This window comes from Podarcis erhardii, assembly GCF_964252035.2.
Source record: "Podarcis erhardii genome assembly, chromosome: 8".
Classification (NCBI taxonomy): Eukaryota; Metazoa; Chordata; class Lepidosauria; order Squamata; family Lacertidae; genus Podarcis; species Podarcis erhardii.
Window position 1 is genome coordinate 50,133,031 of NC_138499.1, and position 18,550 is coordinate 50,151,580.

Genomic DNA, 18,550 nt, shown 5'->3' on the forward strand with positions numbered 1-18,550 from the left:
TACTCTTCTAGTAGAAAGTTCCCAGTGAGGTAGCATTGCATTGCATCTCTCTCTGTATCTGTTTGGGGACAAGTTATAACCAACATAGTGCCACATACCAATCATATCCAAAATAAACAAAATACTGGACTGAACTTGATACAGTCTCGTAGAAGACACTGTCCTGGATGTATGAGTATATGATTTGTGATGAGCCAGAATGTGGGGTGTAAAGGAAGCTACTCTTAACAAATTCTGAAAATTGAAATTGTACTTCATGGTTGCAGTTGAATTTCAGATTTTTAAACTTGAATCTGAATGTATGTGATATCATGAGTAGTCCTGTTTATATCATGTGATGAATTCTTGAGTGAAATTGAGTGTAATACATATTGAGTGTAATACATATAGAGCTGTATTGAAAGCAGTTTCTCTCACTATAATAGTATTTTGCAGCGACAAAAATACTTTGTGTTCTTTTTATTGCAGGCATAATGGATAGGTAACAGGATATTGTTCTGCTGTGGTGCCAGAGAGTAAGAATGACGGAGTGCTTCCTGCCTCCCACCAGCAGCCCCAGTGAGCACCGCAGAGTAGAGCATGGCGGGAGTCTTGCTCGGACCCCGAGCTCTGAAGAAATCAGCCCAACAAAATTCCCTGGCTTATATCGAACTGGCGAGCCATCACCGCCTCATGACAGCCTGCATGAGCCTCCAGATATTGTGTCTGATGATGAGAAAGAACATGGGAAGAAGAAAGGAAAATTTAAAAAGAAGGAGAAAAGAAGTAGGTAGTCCTTCTCCTCTTCCAATCTGTGTGCTACTAGTGTGCTTTTTAGTATTTACGGTTTGCTTTTCATGACTCAATACTTGTGTGCATGTGTTTTAATGTACAGCACGATCACATATTGTGCACAGTTAACGAGTGTGATTTCAGTCTTGCACAGTTGAAAGCAGGCCAGTTGAAATTGCGTGAATTAATTGCACACTTAAAGGCTCCTTTTGCACTGGGTTTTCCCAGTGTGGGAAGAGCTTTTAAGCTCTCCATCTTGCTTACCAGGCAAGTCCTGCTCAGTGTGCGAGTTCTGGGATGCTCTTGCAAGATCTTGTGGGAATGTGGATGCCCCCATGAGATCTCACGAAAGCATCCCAGAGACCACAAGCTGAGCATGACTTGCCCGCTAAGCAAGGCAAAGAGCTCAAAAGCTCTTCCTTCCTTGGGTATAAGGTCCACTTGGCACATTGGCTCGAGAAGGTAAGTATGGTCGCACAGTGACAGTTTCAAGGGGGTGGGCTGAGTATATGTGCCATCTCCAGAGTCTAACCCTGTGCAAGATGTGATTATACTGTAGCCCTTTATATAATTTATTAATTTAGTTATCAGTGTGTGTGGCACCACAAGTGTAAATGTATTTCATAAGTGTTACAGGTTTTTTTTTGGTATGTAAATGTGTTCTAAGGCATAAGGTGCTATAAAATCTGTGCTAATTCTAATCAAATGTTTTGGTATGTGATGCCTTCGTATCCATCAGAGTCTTAAGATTATTTGTAAATCTGCTAAGGCTTTCATGACATCTAAATGAGGACTATAAAAAGATTTCCAAATTGCAGCAGTGACATCATGGCTGTGTATCGACTATCATACCTCATAATTAACTGAGATGAACAAGCCTCATGGAGCCACCTCAGTCCTTCCCTATGATCCAGGAAGTAAACCTGGAATTCTCAGTTAACCTATAGTTTCCTTATAGGTTTGTACTGGGAAACTATGGTTAACAAATTCCAAACAAACCAGGATATTAAACCAACTTTAAACAGTGCCTTAGTATTCCATGCATGTTTGTAAGCATTAAATGTAGTTTCCTGGTTTGGAAACAATGGGAAACCCTTGTTAATAGAAACTTGTTGACTTACTTGCCTGCTCATGCAAAGGGAGGAGCAAAACAGCTCTCTGCAAGTGTACGATACTCATTCATATCTTGGCTTCTTAAGCTAAAGAAAATTACAGTCTGAAGCTAATGCCATCACTTTAAAACAGGTGGGGAACCATTTTCAGCCCAAGGGCTGAATCAGAAATTGGGCCACCCCTCCATGGGCCTCTTTTTAAGGTGGTTGGGGCAGATCAGCTTATTGGTTCTAAAAGCCCCCTTGAAGTTGTTCATTTACAGGTGCAGTTTGGTATGAAACCTCGCTTGCAAATGGACATTTTTCTTTGGCATTTGCAGGTGCAAATGATTAAACGATCAAATATTGCAAGGGGGAGATAGCAGCAATGCCTTTTCCCAGCCCTGTGCATGCTGTGGCCACTACTGCCATCCAACCTGTGTTTAATGTGTAGATAACTAAAGACTGATGAATTGATCTTCTGTTCATTTAAAATTGTTGACATTAATTTCTCCCTTTGGTTTCCGTTGTGACAGATTCATGTATTGTCTAGCTATCGGAAAATAAATTTATTGCAAAAAATGGCATTAGCAGTAAAATCTCCAAAGACAACTGTTTTCTAAGCCTTGTCAAAAAGTTCTGAAATTGCTTCTCTAATTGTATTGGGAGTTATGGCTTTTGGCATTTTTATCCACATCCACTGTTTCAGCGCTAATTCTACTACATCTGTTCTCCTTCTACAAGTACCATAGCTGTCAGAATGGCTGCTTGATAATACATTTTTTTAGGGATTGCTAGTTCTCCATTTTTTGTATTTTGCAAGACACATTGGTTAATCAAAGTTTGAATTCTTTGAAAAGTTACATTTTATCTTGGTGCCTTGATCTGTGGTGAACATTCTGTACTGTGATGCTGTTATATTTTTGTGTATACAGAAGTATCACTAGGCATTCAGAAAAACTCAAGATGCTTAGCTTCAAATTATGGATCTAATATTTCAGTAGCTGTTTATTTATTAAATATTTTAAACAAATATGAGAGCCCAGAATTTCGGACTTCAACTGTGTGTTTTTCCTTCTTTTAAAAGTGGCAGCATTGTTTGCCTGCTGGTTTTTGAAGTAATGTGAAGAATTAGAGTTTCTTAGAGCTGAAGGCTATGAATGTTTGATTGGAAATAAATCCCACCATGTTCAGTGGCGCTTACTCCAAAGTAAGTGTGCATCCCTAGGTCATTTTGGATTTGATTTTTAGTGCAGGGCTGCAGCTGTTGGGTCAAGGCTTGGTTACTCTCAGTCCTAGGGCGTAGCAGAAGGCAAGAGATAAAGAAAACTGATTTGTAGAAAGGGTTTGGGACATACAGTTGAGCTAAAGCAATGGGTTAAATAAAGATGTGATATAGTGGAATACTTGCTGGAAACCAGGGCCATTGGTCCAATCAGGGATCTTTTAATCTGGGGATGTTGGGTCAGGTCTTTACTGTACTGAGGCAGTTCCCAAATCTCATCTATAGTGAGACAATGGTAGGGTCTTCTCATAACAGAGAAGTTAAAAGTCAGAATTTGGGGTTTGTTAAATCATTTTTTTAAAAAACCAAAGGCCGGAAAAACATGATTTTCTTCTTCATTGAGCATGTTTTTAAAAGGCTGTACCATGGCAATCTATTTATGGACCATATATTCTAGTTCCAAGTTGGTCCACTTCTGTGGATACAGAGCTCTTACCCCCACTTTGGTGGCCTGACATTCATGCTGGAATATCACTTCAGCGCTCTAGCCCAGTGGGTCTGCATAACTCACCCAGGGCACCATTCACATAAAAACTACCATAAATATATCAAAATTTTCAAAAGTAGGGTCCACGGCTTGGCTTTTGAAAAACAGGGGGTCCACAGTACTTAGCTAATTGGGAACCAATGCCCTAGCAGGTTCTCCATCAAATTTAGTTCAGGGGTTTTTTTTTATCCATTTCCTCCTCTGTCTTAGCATATGTGCTGCAATAAGTGATGGGTGTGTTTTAGATATTTATTTTCTTGTTCTTCCCTACAGGGTAGGCAGGGCTAGTTGCAGAAGAGGTGTAGCTTATTGGACTCCTGTGCATTTATTTCAGAGGCAGCAAAGTAAAGCACCTGATAATTTGCAGCAAAAGCTTTGTTTGTCTTATGGCTGTGGAATTGAACTCTCTTGTGCAGTTTACATAATCCAAATGGGCACATGTAGTTAGAGATTTGTCAGGATGATTGGGACAACTTTGCCCATGGAACTGAAAAGTAAGTTATTTCTTTTTAGAGGTTGTACATTAATTTTTTACATTGTAGAATATCTGGTTTGCCTAGAATATCTGGTCTAGCCTTTTTATTCCAAGCAGTTAACTTAGTGGTTTGTGCAATGCAATCCACTTCTCATTGAAGTCAGTAGCAAAGCTCTCACTCATTTTAATGCAGCAGGATTGTATTATTTGTATTTTTTGCAGGTTGATTTTCAGATGTGCTTGTAAAGATGTTGAACTGATGCCATGACAGTGTGTTATATTCACTGCAAAAATACATATATTTTTGACATTCTAATTTTAACAATAATGATTCTTATAATTAATATTTATGATGAAAATAACAAATGTACAAGTTCAAGAAGTTCTGACTAATTTTCTATACTTTTTGCAAGTATGAACAACTGTGTTATAATGCTTCTTTAATAACAAATGAAAGTTCAAACCATTTATTAGTGGCAAATGTGTGTTGTTTGAATATTGTTTCTGATTGCAATGGTTATTAAATAATTTTATTCACTTTCATACAACTCTTCTTCCAAGGAACCCAAGGCAGGACACATGCCCCACCTACACACAGACACACACTAATCCTTATAATAACTTTGTTGAGGTAGGTTAGGCTAAGATAGGCTTACCAGCCAAATGGCATCCATTAAATTTCAAAAGCTTAGCATGGATTTGAATCTGAGTCTTACTGCTCATATTCTGCTTCTTATCCATGAGACCCTCCTGGTGGTAATAGAGACTAGCAATAGCTCTTCTACTCATCTTGTTTAACAAACTCTTTTGCCACCGTAATGAGCTTTATTTATGTACTCATTCTTAAATTATCACATATCCCTGTTTGCCTGTTGGCCATCTTAGAAAATGGTAACCAAACTGGAAAATTCATACAACAGGATGCAAGTGTCTACCCAAGTAAAATCACATAGGCCTGAATCATATACAAACTTCAAGATTCTCTGCACATTCTGTTTTTTGACAAGAGTCTACAGCAGATCCTGGAATATTGCTAAAGGTTTAAGATAAGCAGATATGTGCCATTCATATCACTTTACAGTATCAGTTCTGTATTGATTTTGTTGTTACATTTTACTTTAGGAGGAAACGATGAAAAACATTAAAGGTGCCAGTACTAAGTTTACTTACCAGGGAATAACTCCACTGAACACAATGGGATATTCAAGCCTTGGCTTAGGCTTGCATTGCAAGTTGGACTTAAACTTCAAACTGTACATTTTTGCATATTGATGTCAGCAGGTAATCAAGTGATTCTGCTTGTGTATGAAGCTTTCATACCAGAGTAATATTTTTAAAAATTCATGTACATTATTCAGGGGAAGAAAATACATCAGAATTGTCTCCAGGTCCTGCATAATTCTGCAAATCTGTGTATGTAGCACATTATTTCTGAGCATTTTTCTGCCTTTTGGCTTTTCTAGGTAGATTATGCGTTTGATATTTTCCCTCCTTCATGTCTTCCTTTTTCTCTTAACAGCGGAAGGCTATGCAGCCTTCCAGGAAGACAGCTCTGGGGATGAAGCTGAAAGCCCCTCCAAGTTAAAGCGCTCCAAAGGGATCCACGTTTTCAAGAAGCCAAGTTTCTCCAAAAAGAAGGAAAAAGATTTTAAGATAAAAGAAAAACCCAAAGATGAAAAACATAAAGAGGACAAGCACAAGGAGGAAAAACATAAAGAGAAAAAATCTAAAGACTTGACAGCAGCGGATGTTGTGAAACAATGGAAAGAGAAGAAGAAGAAGAAGAAACCAGCTCAAGAGGCAGAGATACCACAGGTGGATATTCCCAGGCCTCGCCCTGTGTTTGGTATCCCTTTGGCAGATGCAGCAGAAAGGACCATGTTGTATGATGGCATCCGCCTGCCAGCAGTTTTCCGGGAATGTATAGATTACGTAGAGAAATATGGCATGAAATGCGAAGGCATCTACAGAGTTTCAGGTATAGTGGCCCAACTGAAGGTAGTTTTCCTCTGCTTTGCCTCCTGTCTTTTGACCCAAAGGGCATGGTGGGGCTCTCCGCCTTCACATTGCCCAAAACTTCATGTGACTTTGTAAATGCCTGCAGCTTCCTAAAACCAAATATGTTTAGCTGCTGTTGAATTTAGGCTAGCTCTAAATTTAAGGCTGGAAGGATTGCTGATAAGCAGGTATAATTGAAAAATGATTTAGCCTGCTTATATATATTAAAGTTCAAGAGGTTAAAGACACAATTCTACATACATCCGCCATTTGTGTTCAGTGTTGCTTGCTGCTGGGTAAATGTTCATTTTTTTAATCTAGTTCATAAAATTTATAAATTGCTTGATTGTGGGTGTTTTTTTTTTAACAAGTTACATATAATACCACTGCAATTAAGACTGCAAATTTTATGCCCAGTTTCCTATAAGTAAGCCCTTTGAATTTGACTGGATTTCCTTTTCAATGAACACATAAGATTATGCCGTAAGTTAGCAAATCTAGTCTTTTGCGTTTGGGGGCACAGTGTCTTATCAGATCCGTTAAAGTCATGCTTCCCTAGAGTGGCACTGATTTCCAAGCGGTTTCCTCAGCCATCTGCCACAACCTGCTTGCTGAGTAGAGCAATTGAAAAACAACAACAACATGGTTCAGTCTTTCTGATAGAAAGAGAAAATTGGCACATGGCACTTCCCAACTGCATTCCTCACAACGCTTCCTCTGGAGTAGTGACTTCAGTATGTATAATGGTATAGAGTGGTGTAAGTAGTTTGAGGACTGTGAGAATATAATCTAATCAGAGATGTTAAGAACCTTACAGTTGTTTGCTATATATTTTTAATTATTTTGTATAAAAGATTCAGTGCTAGCAAGTAAAATAGTGATTTGTCAAGTGGCATATGGTGGGGAGAGAACATATTCTTCAGCTGTTTTTCCCTCCTACACTTTCATTTTGACTTTCTTCCAAATGGAATTTATACACAAAGTCCTCATTAGCTGGTATCTTGGAAAAAAAAACAGGGGAAATGTTGCAATAGCAGTTGAGGATTTAGCTTGGATTTGAAGAAAACACCCCGGTGGTAATGCCAAGATAATTAGCAGCCACAGTAGTTGTGTAACCCTTGATCCACATAAAAGTAACAATGATTGAGTCATTTATTTAATTATACAGCTGTATTTTGAATTGTGAATGCCACCTGTGAGAGGCATCATGCCCGTGATCGAAATGCAATGCACAAGCTGTTTTGACAGGAACTGAAATGCAAATTCCAAGGTGGAATTTAAAGACAAAACTGCACAGGAAGTAAATATTTTGAAGAGATGTTTAGTGCAAACATTGCACATTAGTGAAACATAAATATGAAAGCATAGCCACACTTTTATTGACACTATGTCACTATTTCTTGCAGAAATATAATTTTCTGATCTTTGAGGTTCATAGGTTTATATCCTTTACTATGCCAGGCTGTGCTGCAGTATGATCATGACAGTGTAAAGTGTCCTTCTCTGGGTAGTAGATATGGATACTGCTTGGAATTTAAGCTTGAAAGGGAATTTGTGCAAGCATTGGAAAGTGTTCGGGCAAGTCTGAACAATGCAGAGAAGTAAAGTACTCTGATTATAACTGACTTGTAAGTAAGTCCATAAAAGTTGGTATCCTGCAACCTTGCTTTATTTTATTTTTACTAACCTGCCTCCTAGCAGACTAGTGGTGTAGATGGGTGTTTAAGCCTTCTGCATTTCTGTGCCTGTCCTTCCTCTGTGGCTAGCATGGAAACTGAACACGCTGGCAGAGGACAGCAGAGCAGTTTGTCTCTCCTCCACCAGTGTGCTCATTCATCAGCATAGAATTCCATGCACTTGCCTGCATGGAATTTTAGTGGCCTTTGATGACCAGGTGTGTTCTTAGAAATAAGGATTGAAAGTGGATAGTGTACAACACATCAGACACATCAGAACATGGGTGTGGTTTATTATTATTAAACAAATTAAAGAGATGGTCGAAATTCCAAATCAAAAAGTCACCATCCAACCACTGTCTCTGCTGTTTCTCCTCTACCTGCTTTTGCTGTAAATTGGAGACCCTGGATGCACCCACAAAATACACAAAACTATGGTTTAACACCCAAGGATGAGCCTGAGTGACTTGTCAGGCTTGGATGCATCATTCTCTTCCGTCATGGTCTTGAGGTGCATTTTGGCAGAGTTTAGTTTCACAGAATCCTGGATCGTTACTACATTTGAAACATGGATTCTAATTTAAAACAAACTGGCAAGTTTCATAACAAGCTGGTGTCAGACTGTGGGTTTGTTCTGCTTGGGCTTGTTCTGGCTCATCCACGCAGTGCTAAACCATGCAGACACAGCCTACTGCACCTTCCTTCCTTCTTCCATTGTACACCACACCCTTATCTACAGTCAGCATGTTGTAGTGTTATTTCTTGAGTTAAGAGCCCAGGGTGGTATTCAACAAAGTTTTCCTGAGAGCAGACCTATTGAAATTAATGAACGCAACTAAGGTAGATCCATTCATTTCAATGGGTCTGCTCTGAATAAAACTTACTTGAGTACTTTCCCCGGTGTTTTGTGACTTTGCAAAATGAAGAGAGTGCTTTACATGTGTGATTGCTCTAGTTTTTTTTTGTTTTTGGAATTACTTTGTGAAATCATTCTTTTTTTTAAGGAATTAAATCAAAGGTGGATGAGCTAAAAGCAGCATACGACCGAGAAGAATCCCCCAACCTGGAGGAGTATGAGCCTAACACGGTAGCCAGCTTGTTGAAACAGTATCTGCGTGAACTTCCTGAGAACTTGCTTACCAAAGAGCTCATGCCTCGCTTTGAAGATGCTTGTGGGAAGAGCCTGGAGGTTGAGAAATTGCAGGAGTGCCAGCGTCTCCTGAAAGAACTACCAGAGTGTAACTATCTCCTAATTTCTTGGCTGATTGTGCACATGGACCATGTAATTGCAAAGGAACTAGAAACAAAAATGAATATACAGAACATTTCCATAGTACTCAGCCCAACTGTTCAGGTATGCATAATAGGCTCTCTCTTTCCCTACTTCTCTCTCTCTCTCTATATATATATTAGTGGTTTTCAGACTTACTTCTCTGGGCCTATTTCAGAATAACAATTTGCTCTTGCCACACTGAATTTTTAATTGATAAGAAATACATTGGGACACAAAAAGAAGCAACAACTAGCAGTGCTTCATTTTGAAAAGATCTATCCATATTCTGCAAATAAATATATATATTCTGATGCTATACTATACTACACTGGAATGTTTAGGTGTTTATTTGATTGTCCTTGAAATTTCCCGCCACACTTGCTATCCTTTCCTGCCACACCAACGCACCAACGTAGCAGGCCACACTCTTTGAGAACCACTGCGCTCTCTATATCCCTGCCTACATCCATATGTTGCTGAAGGTAAGCAGAGTTGGGATCTGCGTAGGATGCATATAGAAGCTGCTTTGACTCTTCAGAGGAAGAGGGGATGTAAATGTAATTAATTATGCACCAAGCTATCATTTATAGTTAGTTGGGACCAACAAATCAAACTTAATGACCTTCTGGTAGTACCCAGTCACCCTCTTACATAATCCAGACCAGTGTGCAACTATCAGAGAGCAGGTGTACAGTAAAATGGTACCTGCAGAGCCCATTGTTCCAGATGGTGTTCAGGCAAGGGAGCCACGTTAGACACTCCTAAACTGGGACTGTGTTAGTTCTCTTTGTGTCCTCCTCCCCAGCCTCCCAAGGTCTAGAACAGAATGGATATTTGTTTTGGCTGAGGGTTTATTTGACATACCCTCTCATTCATTACTTCTGTTCTCTCAATTAGCATTGCAGGGAAAGAAAGTTATGCAAACGAAACCCAGCTTTACCAAGCAGCAGCAACTTTTGAGATTTTGAAGCTTAAAACAGCCATCCTTTCTTTGATATATTTAGTAATGTCTTTACAATCTTGGATAATTTTGAAATCAGAAGCCACTGTCTTTGGCATCCCAAATGGTTGACATTTTTAAGCCTTTGGCCATGCAGGCATGAGAAAGGGTTGCAGAAAATATACTTTCTAGGTATTAAGTCCTATTGAACACAGTGAACTAACTTTTGAGTACACAAGGACTACACTGTTAGTCATATGATAAGTTACATATATCAGTATAAAAGCACTAGAACCTGGACTTGGCTAGGTACTGAGAGCTTAACCACCTGCTACCTTCACAGCTCCAAATTTAGATCACATACATTGATCTCCTTCCAGAATGACTAATCACAGTAATCTCATTTTAATTTTATTATTGAATAATGATGCTGTCAAACCAGTTGTTCAAGTGCTAAACAAGATATTCTGGTTGAAACTCCTTTTGTGCAATGTATCAACTAAAGTCAAGACAAAAATCAAATCATTTGATAGTGTTATACTTTTTGTTGTTTAAATTTATTCCATTATATCTTTGAATTTCAATTATTCCCAGTTGAGAATTGAAGTCAAGGTAATATTTGTTTTTTTCATATCACTGTCATTTTTATGTAATCCAATGAGAGAGTGAAGACTTTTGGGCATGTGGATTAGGCAATGTTCTTTGATGTCTTTGCTTTGCTCCATCTCCCTTCTTAGCAGCCAACGTAAAATGAATGCAACATGGTATTACCTTGTCATATCTTGTTATATATATGTAGGATTAAGTTCAATTAAAGTCATATATTTCTAGACTCCAGATTTTTTCTGGAAACTAATGTGACAGCTAGATTCCAAAACAAATCAGTTTTCAAGGCCATGAACAGTAGTATCTCTTCTCAGTGTATACTTCCTTGTGTTTTTTAAAATGACTGACAAGTGATAAAAAGTACTTTATGCTTTGAATATTCTTATTATAGGTAGGGAGTTAAAAAGGCACTTTTTAAAATGTTGCAGGCATACAAAGTACTACGTAAAGACTTCATAGAGAGGATCTCATTATATCAATGCTTTAACTCAGCTGGAGATTCTGGAATTGACAGTATAAAATTTTAGCAAATATTTTGCTTTCTAAGAGTTCTGACATTTTGGGATTGCAAGATATACAGTTAACACTTCATCTGGGATCCATTTCCCAGTGCTTAGACTAACAAAGAAGGCTAACAGCACAGAGTCTTTATTTAAAAAACCTGCTCTTGCCTAGTCAATTTTAGGAAGTTTGTAGAAACAGACTGGATGGATGTCTCTGGTTTTCTGTTATGTAAGAGAATCAAACTGGGGCATTAGGATTAGGCAGTCAGAAGTGCACGTTTGAAACGTCACCTTCATAATCCATTTATATTAAAATGTTGAATAATAGTATTGCTGTTATTTTACACTTCCAAAGCTCCTAAGATTTTCTAAGCCTATATGTGTATTAAATATAAGGCAGTCTCTGCCTGCGGACACAACATCTCATATACATCTCATAAAAGGAATGGGAAAGGGAGAAGTAAGCAAGCATTGGAGCAGCTGTTCCTTCTCTGATCCATAAATTAATCTTCTGTTTGCCATAGTGTTCTTCCTGGGAGGCAGGGGGTGCAGCCTCCCATTGGTAGAGGCCAGAAACTTCTTCCCTTTTGTTTTGTAGTACTAGAGCAACTGGTGTTACAATGCAGTTGTTATTGCCTAAATAAGAGAAGTCCAATGGTGCCGTTTTATTGTAAAGCCAAATCATGGTGAAAAGAACAAAGGAAAGATTGTCAGAAAGGTTTTTGCAGCTTCCCTTTGTGGATTCTTCTACCGTTCTAGAACTACCTGTCATTTAGTCCATCCTTGGCCTCTTCTCAGAACCCCTCCCATATCAGGCTAGTGGATATGAACTCAAATATTGATTTCGGATCATGTTGCACTGGAAGAAAATGTACTGCTATTGCAGAGCAGAACACTCCACATTACTCTTAAAGGCAGGTCAAGGAAAAAGTTTAAAGGAAAAAGTAAAACAAAATAAAACTGTAAGATCCTTTACTCAGCCTTTCCTGGATAAAAATTTCTCCTTGCCTGAAGGTGGCAAGTGGTCAGACCCCAACATTTAAACAAAAAACACATTTACCAGATTCCTTTGGAGCCTTTACAGTTTTGGAGTTAACAAACAGTAGCAGCAGCCTGGAGTTGTTATTAAAGCCAATTTGGAACTTAATTCTTATTTGCTGATGGTTACAATTGACATAAATGAGTAACTTGTTTAGGATCAAAGCGTCGACCATTACATTTCCGCCCAGATAATTATGTGATTTTTAGGGGAAACTACGCAATTTTAACATGATTACATTAGATTTTAACATGATTACATTTCAACAGCTAATTATTTTTAAACATGATCTCTGCGTCTTTAGCCTGTTCAGGAAGTTACAGGAAGGAATATCTTAGGTCTGTTAGAATTATTTAGCATCTATGCTGTGGATGTTTGCAGACCAAGTGATTAGAGAGGAAGGTCAAAAGTAGTAATTTGACTGTTACGTCTTTTCAGATCAGCAACCGTGTCTTGTATGTGTTTTTCACACATGTTCAAGAGTTCTTTGGAAATGTGATTCTGAAACGGGTGACAAAGCCTCTACGCTGGTCTAACATGGCAACCATGCCAGCATTGCCTGAAACACAGGAAAGCATCAAAGAAGAAATTAGAAGACAGGTTGGTGCACTTGTACTTTTCTTGGCTCTTTTAGTTGAATTATGATATTGAAACAGGGCAAATTTCATACTGACCAGACAAATAATCATACAGGAGAAATTATCATCATTTTATAAGAAATAAGTTTGGGTTTTAACATAGGATGTGATACATCTCAACTACAGAGTTGCTTCTCCTACTTCTTTAATAAAAGAGGTGGTGAAGAAGGCTCCAGAATTTTTTGACTGGAAAGTAAGAACTAAAAATGAAGGAGCCTCAAGCTTCCCCTCCCATTGTAGACAATTGTGTGTTGGGGGGCAGGGGAATAACAGGGCAGGTTTACACCAGCTATCAACAGCTACTACTCACAATGGCTATGTTCTGCCTCCACCATGCTTCTGAATGCTATTCTGGGACTCGCAAGTGGGTAGACTACTATTGCATTCAGATCCCGGTTTTGGGCTTCCCATAGACATCTGGTTCGCCATTGTGATATCAGGATGCTGGATGGGCTGCTGGCCTGATCCAGCAGGCTCTTCTTATGTTCTTAAAAGTTTTTTTAAGCTTAGAAATTGAATAATATTGCTGAATATGGTGTGTGTTTTACTAGGAATTCCTGTTGAATTGTTTACACCGAGACCTACAGGCGGGGATCAAAGATTTATCCAAAGAGGAGAGATTATGGGAGGTGCAAAGAATTTTGACTGCTCTCAAAAGGAAGCTAAGAGAAGCTAAAAGACAAGTGAGTTTCTTTGCATGTAATGCACTCGAATTGGACAGGAAGAGTACTCTCATAATTTCTAAGCTGCCTCATTTGGTTTTTTGCTTTGGTGATAGAAATAGTAGCTAACATTGTCTTAATCAAAATACCATGCTATCCCTGACAGGGGAGACAGAGCTGTTCTTCCTTTCTGCTATGGAGGCTTTTAACTAGTCTAGTGCGGGATTGTTCATAGTTCTGATGGATCAAAATGTATCACAGCATATTACTTCTTTTCCCCATCCTTAAATCAGAGATTCCCTTTGACCATTGCTGTCCAGCGTAGTTGTCCTTACTTAACACAGCATCAGAGGCAGGGATTCAAGTTCCTTAAACACTGGGCACTGCTGCACATCAACAGTGGTTGAATTCCAGGATCTCATTATTGGGATCCTTGGTACCCTATCCTGTAATAATAAATGGCCTGGTGTACCAGCATGGCATCTGATAATGATAAAATTGTGTGTATTCCTGATATTTCACTTCTAAAGCGTGCTGAGTTTCTGTTGCAAAGGCATGGGATAGAAATGTTGCATTAGATGACTGCTCTTCTCTTGGGACGCTTACAGTTTCTGGCTCTCAGTTTCACAGTTTGGTGTTTGAGCTTCTGACAAGGTTACCTTTCAGACTTTTGTTGTAATTGCCTTGGGCTTTATTGGCCAATGCCTTTTGTGTGGTTAATCACGATATCTTCAGGTATGTGAAAATGTCTGCTTGCCACAGTGCATAAATCAACTGATCTGTCTGCTGGGGGAACCCACAGTCTGCTTCTTCACAGAGAATCAAAAGCAGCTGCACAGATTTAACCGCCATCTGTCCTAGAAGGGAAAGCAAGTGATTAACCTGACCCACTAATGCTACCTTAGGAAGTTTGAAAAACTTCAGATATTTTCTCAGTATAATAACAGCACAAAAACCTCTGTGAGCTCCTGTTTAGATACAATTTCATTTAACCATATGGCTATGTTTGGCAGTGGCCATTAATCAAGATTTTTTCAATGCAGGAGTGTGAAACAAAGATTGCACGAGAGATTGCCAGCCTTTCAAAGGAGGATGTTTCCAAAGAGGAAATGAATGAGAATGAAGAAGTTATTAATATTCTGCTCGCTCAGGTAGTTTCTGATGTTGAATGCACTATTTTTTATTTTTCTTCCTCTTCTTCTTCTTCTTCCCTTTTCACTATTCATTAAGGTAACATTTAACTGTTGCCAAACTGACTTGGAGAGAAACGGACATTCATATTTGAAAGAATTCTTTGATACTTTAAGAATTCTTTGTTACTTTAACAAAACTTTTAATTTATACAGTAGGTGCATTCTAATTAATCTTATTGAGCATCTGAAAGGGGGGGCAGGGATGGCTAGAAAGATGTCATGCTTAGTTCCAAATGGTCATTTTGTTTCTGGTGATCTTGGTGAGCACTTGATGAGGCTGGTAGAACTGCTTGTTCATCCCAAAATGGACCCTTCTGAGCTCAGACCCCTGGCATCCTCACTATTTGGGAGTGGAGGGGGAAGACAGTGATTTCAACCACTGGCTTCTGAGTTAACAATGTTGTTACAGAAATGTTGTTAATTCAAGATAACAGGATGCCCTTTCAGTAGTTGCTGTATTGGTTAATTTAATGAATTGCTGCCTTCCAGCAGTCCCTGCAATTTCTGGCAGTACACTGGTCATCCCTACTAATGCTACTTGTTCCTCAGCTACCTGTAGGAATCCCATGCCCGTTCTTTACCATCCTTGGTTCTTTTTTAATTTCTGGTCATGCACCCCAAAACAGTCCCTTAGGTGCCCAAGTAACACCCACCTCCCCATTTATTCTTCCTATGCCCCAATCTTCCCTTCATAAAGAGAGAAAAATGTGGTCCAGGGCAAGGTTATCAAAATACAGTGGTGCCTCGCAAGACGAAATTAATTTGTTCCGCAAGTTTTTTCTTCTTGCGAGTTTTTCGTCTTGCGAAGCACGGTTTCCCATAGGAATGCATTGAAAATCAATTAATGCGTTCCTATGGAGACCGCTTGCCAGGCTGGCGGTGCGGAGAAGGGCTTTTCTCCCCACCGCAAGCCTTCAGGACAGGTACGGGAACAGAGGGGAAGGCGCGCAGCGCTTCTCCTCTGTTCCCGGGGCTTGCGGTGGGAGGAGGGTTTTTCCTCCCCATGCCAACATTCAGAACAGCATTCTGAAAGTTGGCGGTGGGAAGGAAAACCCTCCTCCCACCGCAAGTCTTCAGGACAGCCATCCGAAGGCTGGCGCGGGGAGAAGGTCTCTCCGCCCCACCGCCAGCCTTCGGAGCAGCCATCCCAAGGCTGGCGGCGGGAGGAGGGCTCTCCGCCCCACTGCCAGCCTTCGGAGCAGCCTTCCGAAGGCTGCCGGTGGGGCGGAGAGACCTCCTCCCGCCGACAGCCTTCGGAGCAGCCTTCCCAAGGCTGCCGGTGGGGCGGAGAGACCTCCTCCCGCCGCCAGCCTTCGGAGCAGCCTTCCCAAGGCTGCCGGTGGGGCGGAGAGACCTCCTCCCGCCGCCAGCCTTCGGAGCAGCCTTCCCAAGGCTGGCGGTGGGGCGGAGAGACCTCCTCCCGCCGCCAGCCTTCGGAGCAGCCTTCCCAAGGCTGCCGGTGGGGCGGAGAGACCTCCTCCCGCCGCCAGCCTTCGGAGCAGCCTTCCCAAGGCTGCCGGTGGGGCGGAGAGACCTCCTCCCGCCGCCAGCCTTCGGAGCAGCCTTCCGAAGGCTGGCGGCGGGAGGAGGTCTCTCCGCCCCACCGCCAGCCTTCGGAGCAGCCATCCCAAGGCTGGCGGCGGGAGGAGGGCTCTCCGCCCCACCGCCAGCCTTCGGAGCAGCCATCCCAAGGCTGGCGGCGGGAGGAGAGCTCTCCGCCCCACCGCCAGCCTTCGGAGCAGCCATCCCAAGGCTGGCGGCGGGAGGAGGGCTCTCCGCCCCACCGCCAGCCTTCGGAGCAGCCTTCCCAAGGCTGCCGGTGGGGCGGAGAGACCTCCTCCCGCCGCCAGCCTTCGGAGCAGCCTTCCCAAGGCTGCCGGTGGGGCGGAGAGACCTCCTCCCGCCGCCAGCCTTCGGAGCAGCCTTCCCAAGGCTGCCGGTGGGGCGGAGAGACCTCCTCCCGCCGCCAGCCTTCGGAGCAGCCTTCCCAAGGCTGCCGGTGGGGCGGAGAGACCTCCTCCCGCCTCCAGCCTTCGGAGCAGCCTTCCGAAGGCTGGCGGCGGGAGGAGGTCTCTCCGCCCCACCGCCAGCCTTCGGAGGAGGTCCGAGGACAGTGGGGAAGACGCGCTGCGCTTCCCCGCTGTCCCGGAGATTTCCCTATGGGCTTTCGTCTTGCGACGGAAGCCCATAGGGAAATTCGTTTTGCGAAGCGCCTCCAAAACGGAAGACCCTTTCATCTAGCGGGTTTTCCGTCTTGCGAGGCGTTCGTCTTGCGGGGCACCACTGTACTGTAACTGATAAGTCAAGCTTAAATCATGCAGTACAGCCCAAACTCCACCAGGCCGTCCCAAATTTGCTTATTCAGGATTTCTGTGGGATGTATTGCTTCAGTTTTCCACTGGATCTGAGAGCATTCAAGTGGTTAGGTATCAGGAGAGGAAGCAGAGCTGCCTAAATGGTGGTTTTGTACACTAAAGAACAAACAGTATATTGAACTTCCTCCCATAAAGTTGTGCAGTTGGTGAGATAAATGCCTTGGTCTGGAAAATTATATGGGGAGATGTCTTGGCACGGCGAGTTTTGTGCTTTCTTTCCTAGTCAGCATCCTAACCATCTCTTCCCTTCTCCACCCCCTGCCCAGCAGCCTTAGAAGCTATAGTTCATGTGTTTAGTCAAGAAAGGAAGGATAGCAATTGCAGTGTAATACCCCTGATCCATAAACCAAAGGCTTAAGTAATCTAATCTTTTGCAGGAGAACGAGATTTTGACAGAACAAGAAGAGCTGCTGGCAATGGAGCAGTTTTTGCGCAGACAAATTGCCACCGAAAAAGAGGAAATAGATCGCCTCCAAGCAGAAATAGCGGAAATTCAAAGGTAACAACCTCTCTGGAATCAAGCTTTCTGAATTTTAAAATAACATTTTTAAAGCAATATGCTCATACTGTGATGGAAGGATAATTACATTGCACCATTTGGCTATTTTCGACTACATCATCCTAACACTACATTTTGGCTTGAATCTTAGTAAAATCCAGTAAACTTAATAGGCTGTTGAATTTTACCCTATTAACAGAGTGGTTCTATGTTTTGGTGGTTCTGTAAGTAGCTTCTTGAAAAGTGTTCTAAGTGTAAGATTTGAAAGTATATGTTTAGTGACACTTCTCCATATACAGTATACCATACAGTAAACATGTATTTGTGCTCCAGATCATGTCCATTATGTGGCAATTGATTAATGCTGTATAGCAATCTAGGCAAATAGTGAAGTAAGCTTTAAAAAAATCAAACGTGCTCATCTGTTTTAGTCGGCAGCATGGTCGAAGCGAAACCGAAGAATATTCTTCTGAAAGTGAGAGTGAGAGTGAAGATGAGGAAGAGCTACAAATAATCTTGGAAGACTTGCAGAGGCAGAATGAAGAACTGGAGGTGAGACTGCACTACTGCAAAATATTTATTCATTAAACTTTTTGTAGAGCTGAGAGGTTTAATCAGGAGAAGGATCAGAATATTTATGGCAGGTCTGTCTGTGTATGTCATCTGAAAACACTGATACGCCTCATTCTGTCACCTAATGAATCACAACCTGTTTTTGGCAGGCATGAGGTTGTTTTCATTGAAAATGTCTTGAATATATGTAGTTCTGCTAGTGCTGGCAATTTTCAGGGGGGTGGGCAGATATAGCGGTTAACTACTTTTTACTAGTTTCCATTGCTTTAGCTTGGGAAATAGAAAAACAATATTGGAGCTACATATACAGTATGTTCTTAGGACTAGTGATACATTTCAACTGAATTGCTGCCTTACTGGTTTGACGAATATAGAATAGACATTTTCAAATACTGGGTGTGTCTTCAGATCTAAAAACATTCTTAATTGCTTTATTATATTTTACAATAACTTGACTATCTTATGT

General features: G+C 41.2%; 1 protein-coding gene across 2 annotated transcripts in view; it reads left to right on the plus strand.

Annotated features, from left to right (window-relative positions):
• Positions 1-18,550, plus strand: part of RALBP1 (ralA binding protein 1) — a 28,441-nt gene that overhangs the window by 5,512 nt on the left and 4,379 nt on the right. Inside the window, exons 2-9 of one of the 2 annotated variants that reach the window (XM_081873866.1) lie at positions 469-765; positions 5,629-6,087; positions 8,788-9,137; positions 12,583-12,744; positions 13,334-13,465; positions 14,488-14,595; positions 17,390-17,511; positions 17,943-18,063. In XM_081873866.1, the coding sequence (XP_081729992.1) occupies positions 522-765; positions 5,629-6,087; positions 8,788-9,137; positions 12,583-12,744; positions 13,334-13,465; positions 14,488-14,595; positions 17,390-17,511; positions 17,943-18,063 (1,698 nt within the window). In that variant the 5' untranslated portion in view covers positions 469-521. Of the gene's footprint in view, positions 1-468; positions 766-3,960; positions 4,129-5,628; positions 6,088-8,787; positions 9,138-12,582; positions 12,745-13,333; positions 13,466-14,487; positions 14,596-17,389; positions 17,512-17,942; positions 18,064-18,550 lie in introns of those variants that run through there. The other variant, XM_081873867.1, reaches the window with a different exon arrangement.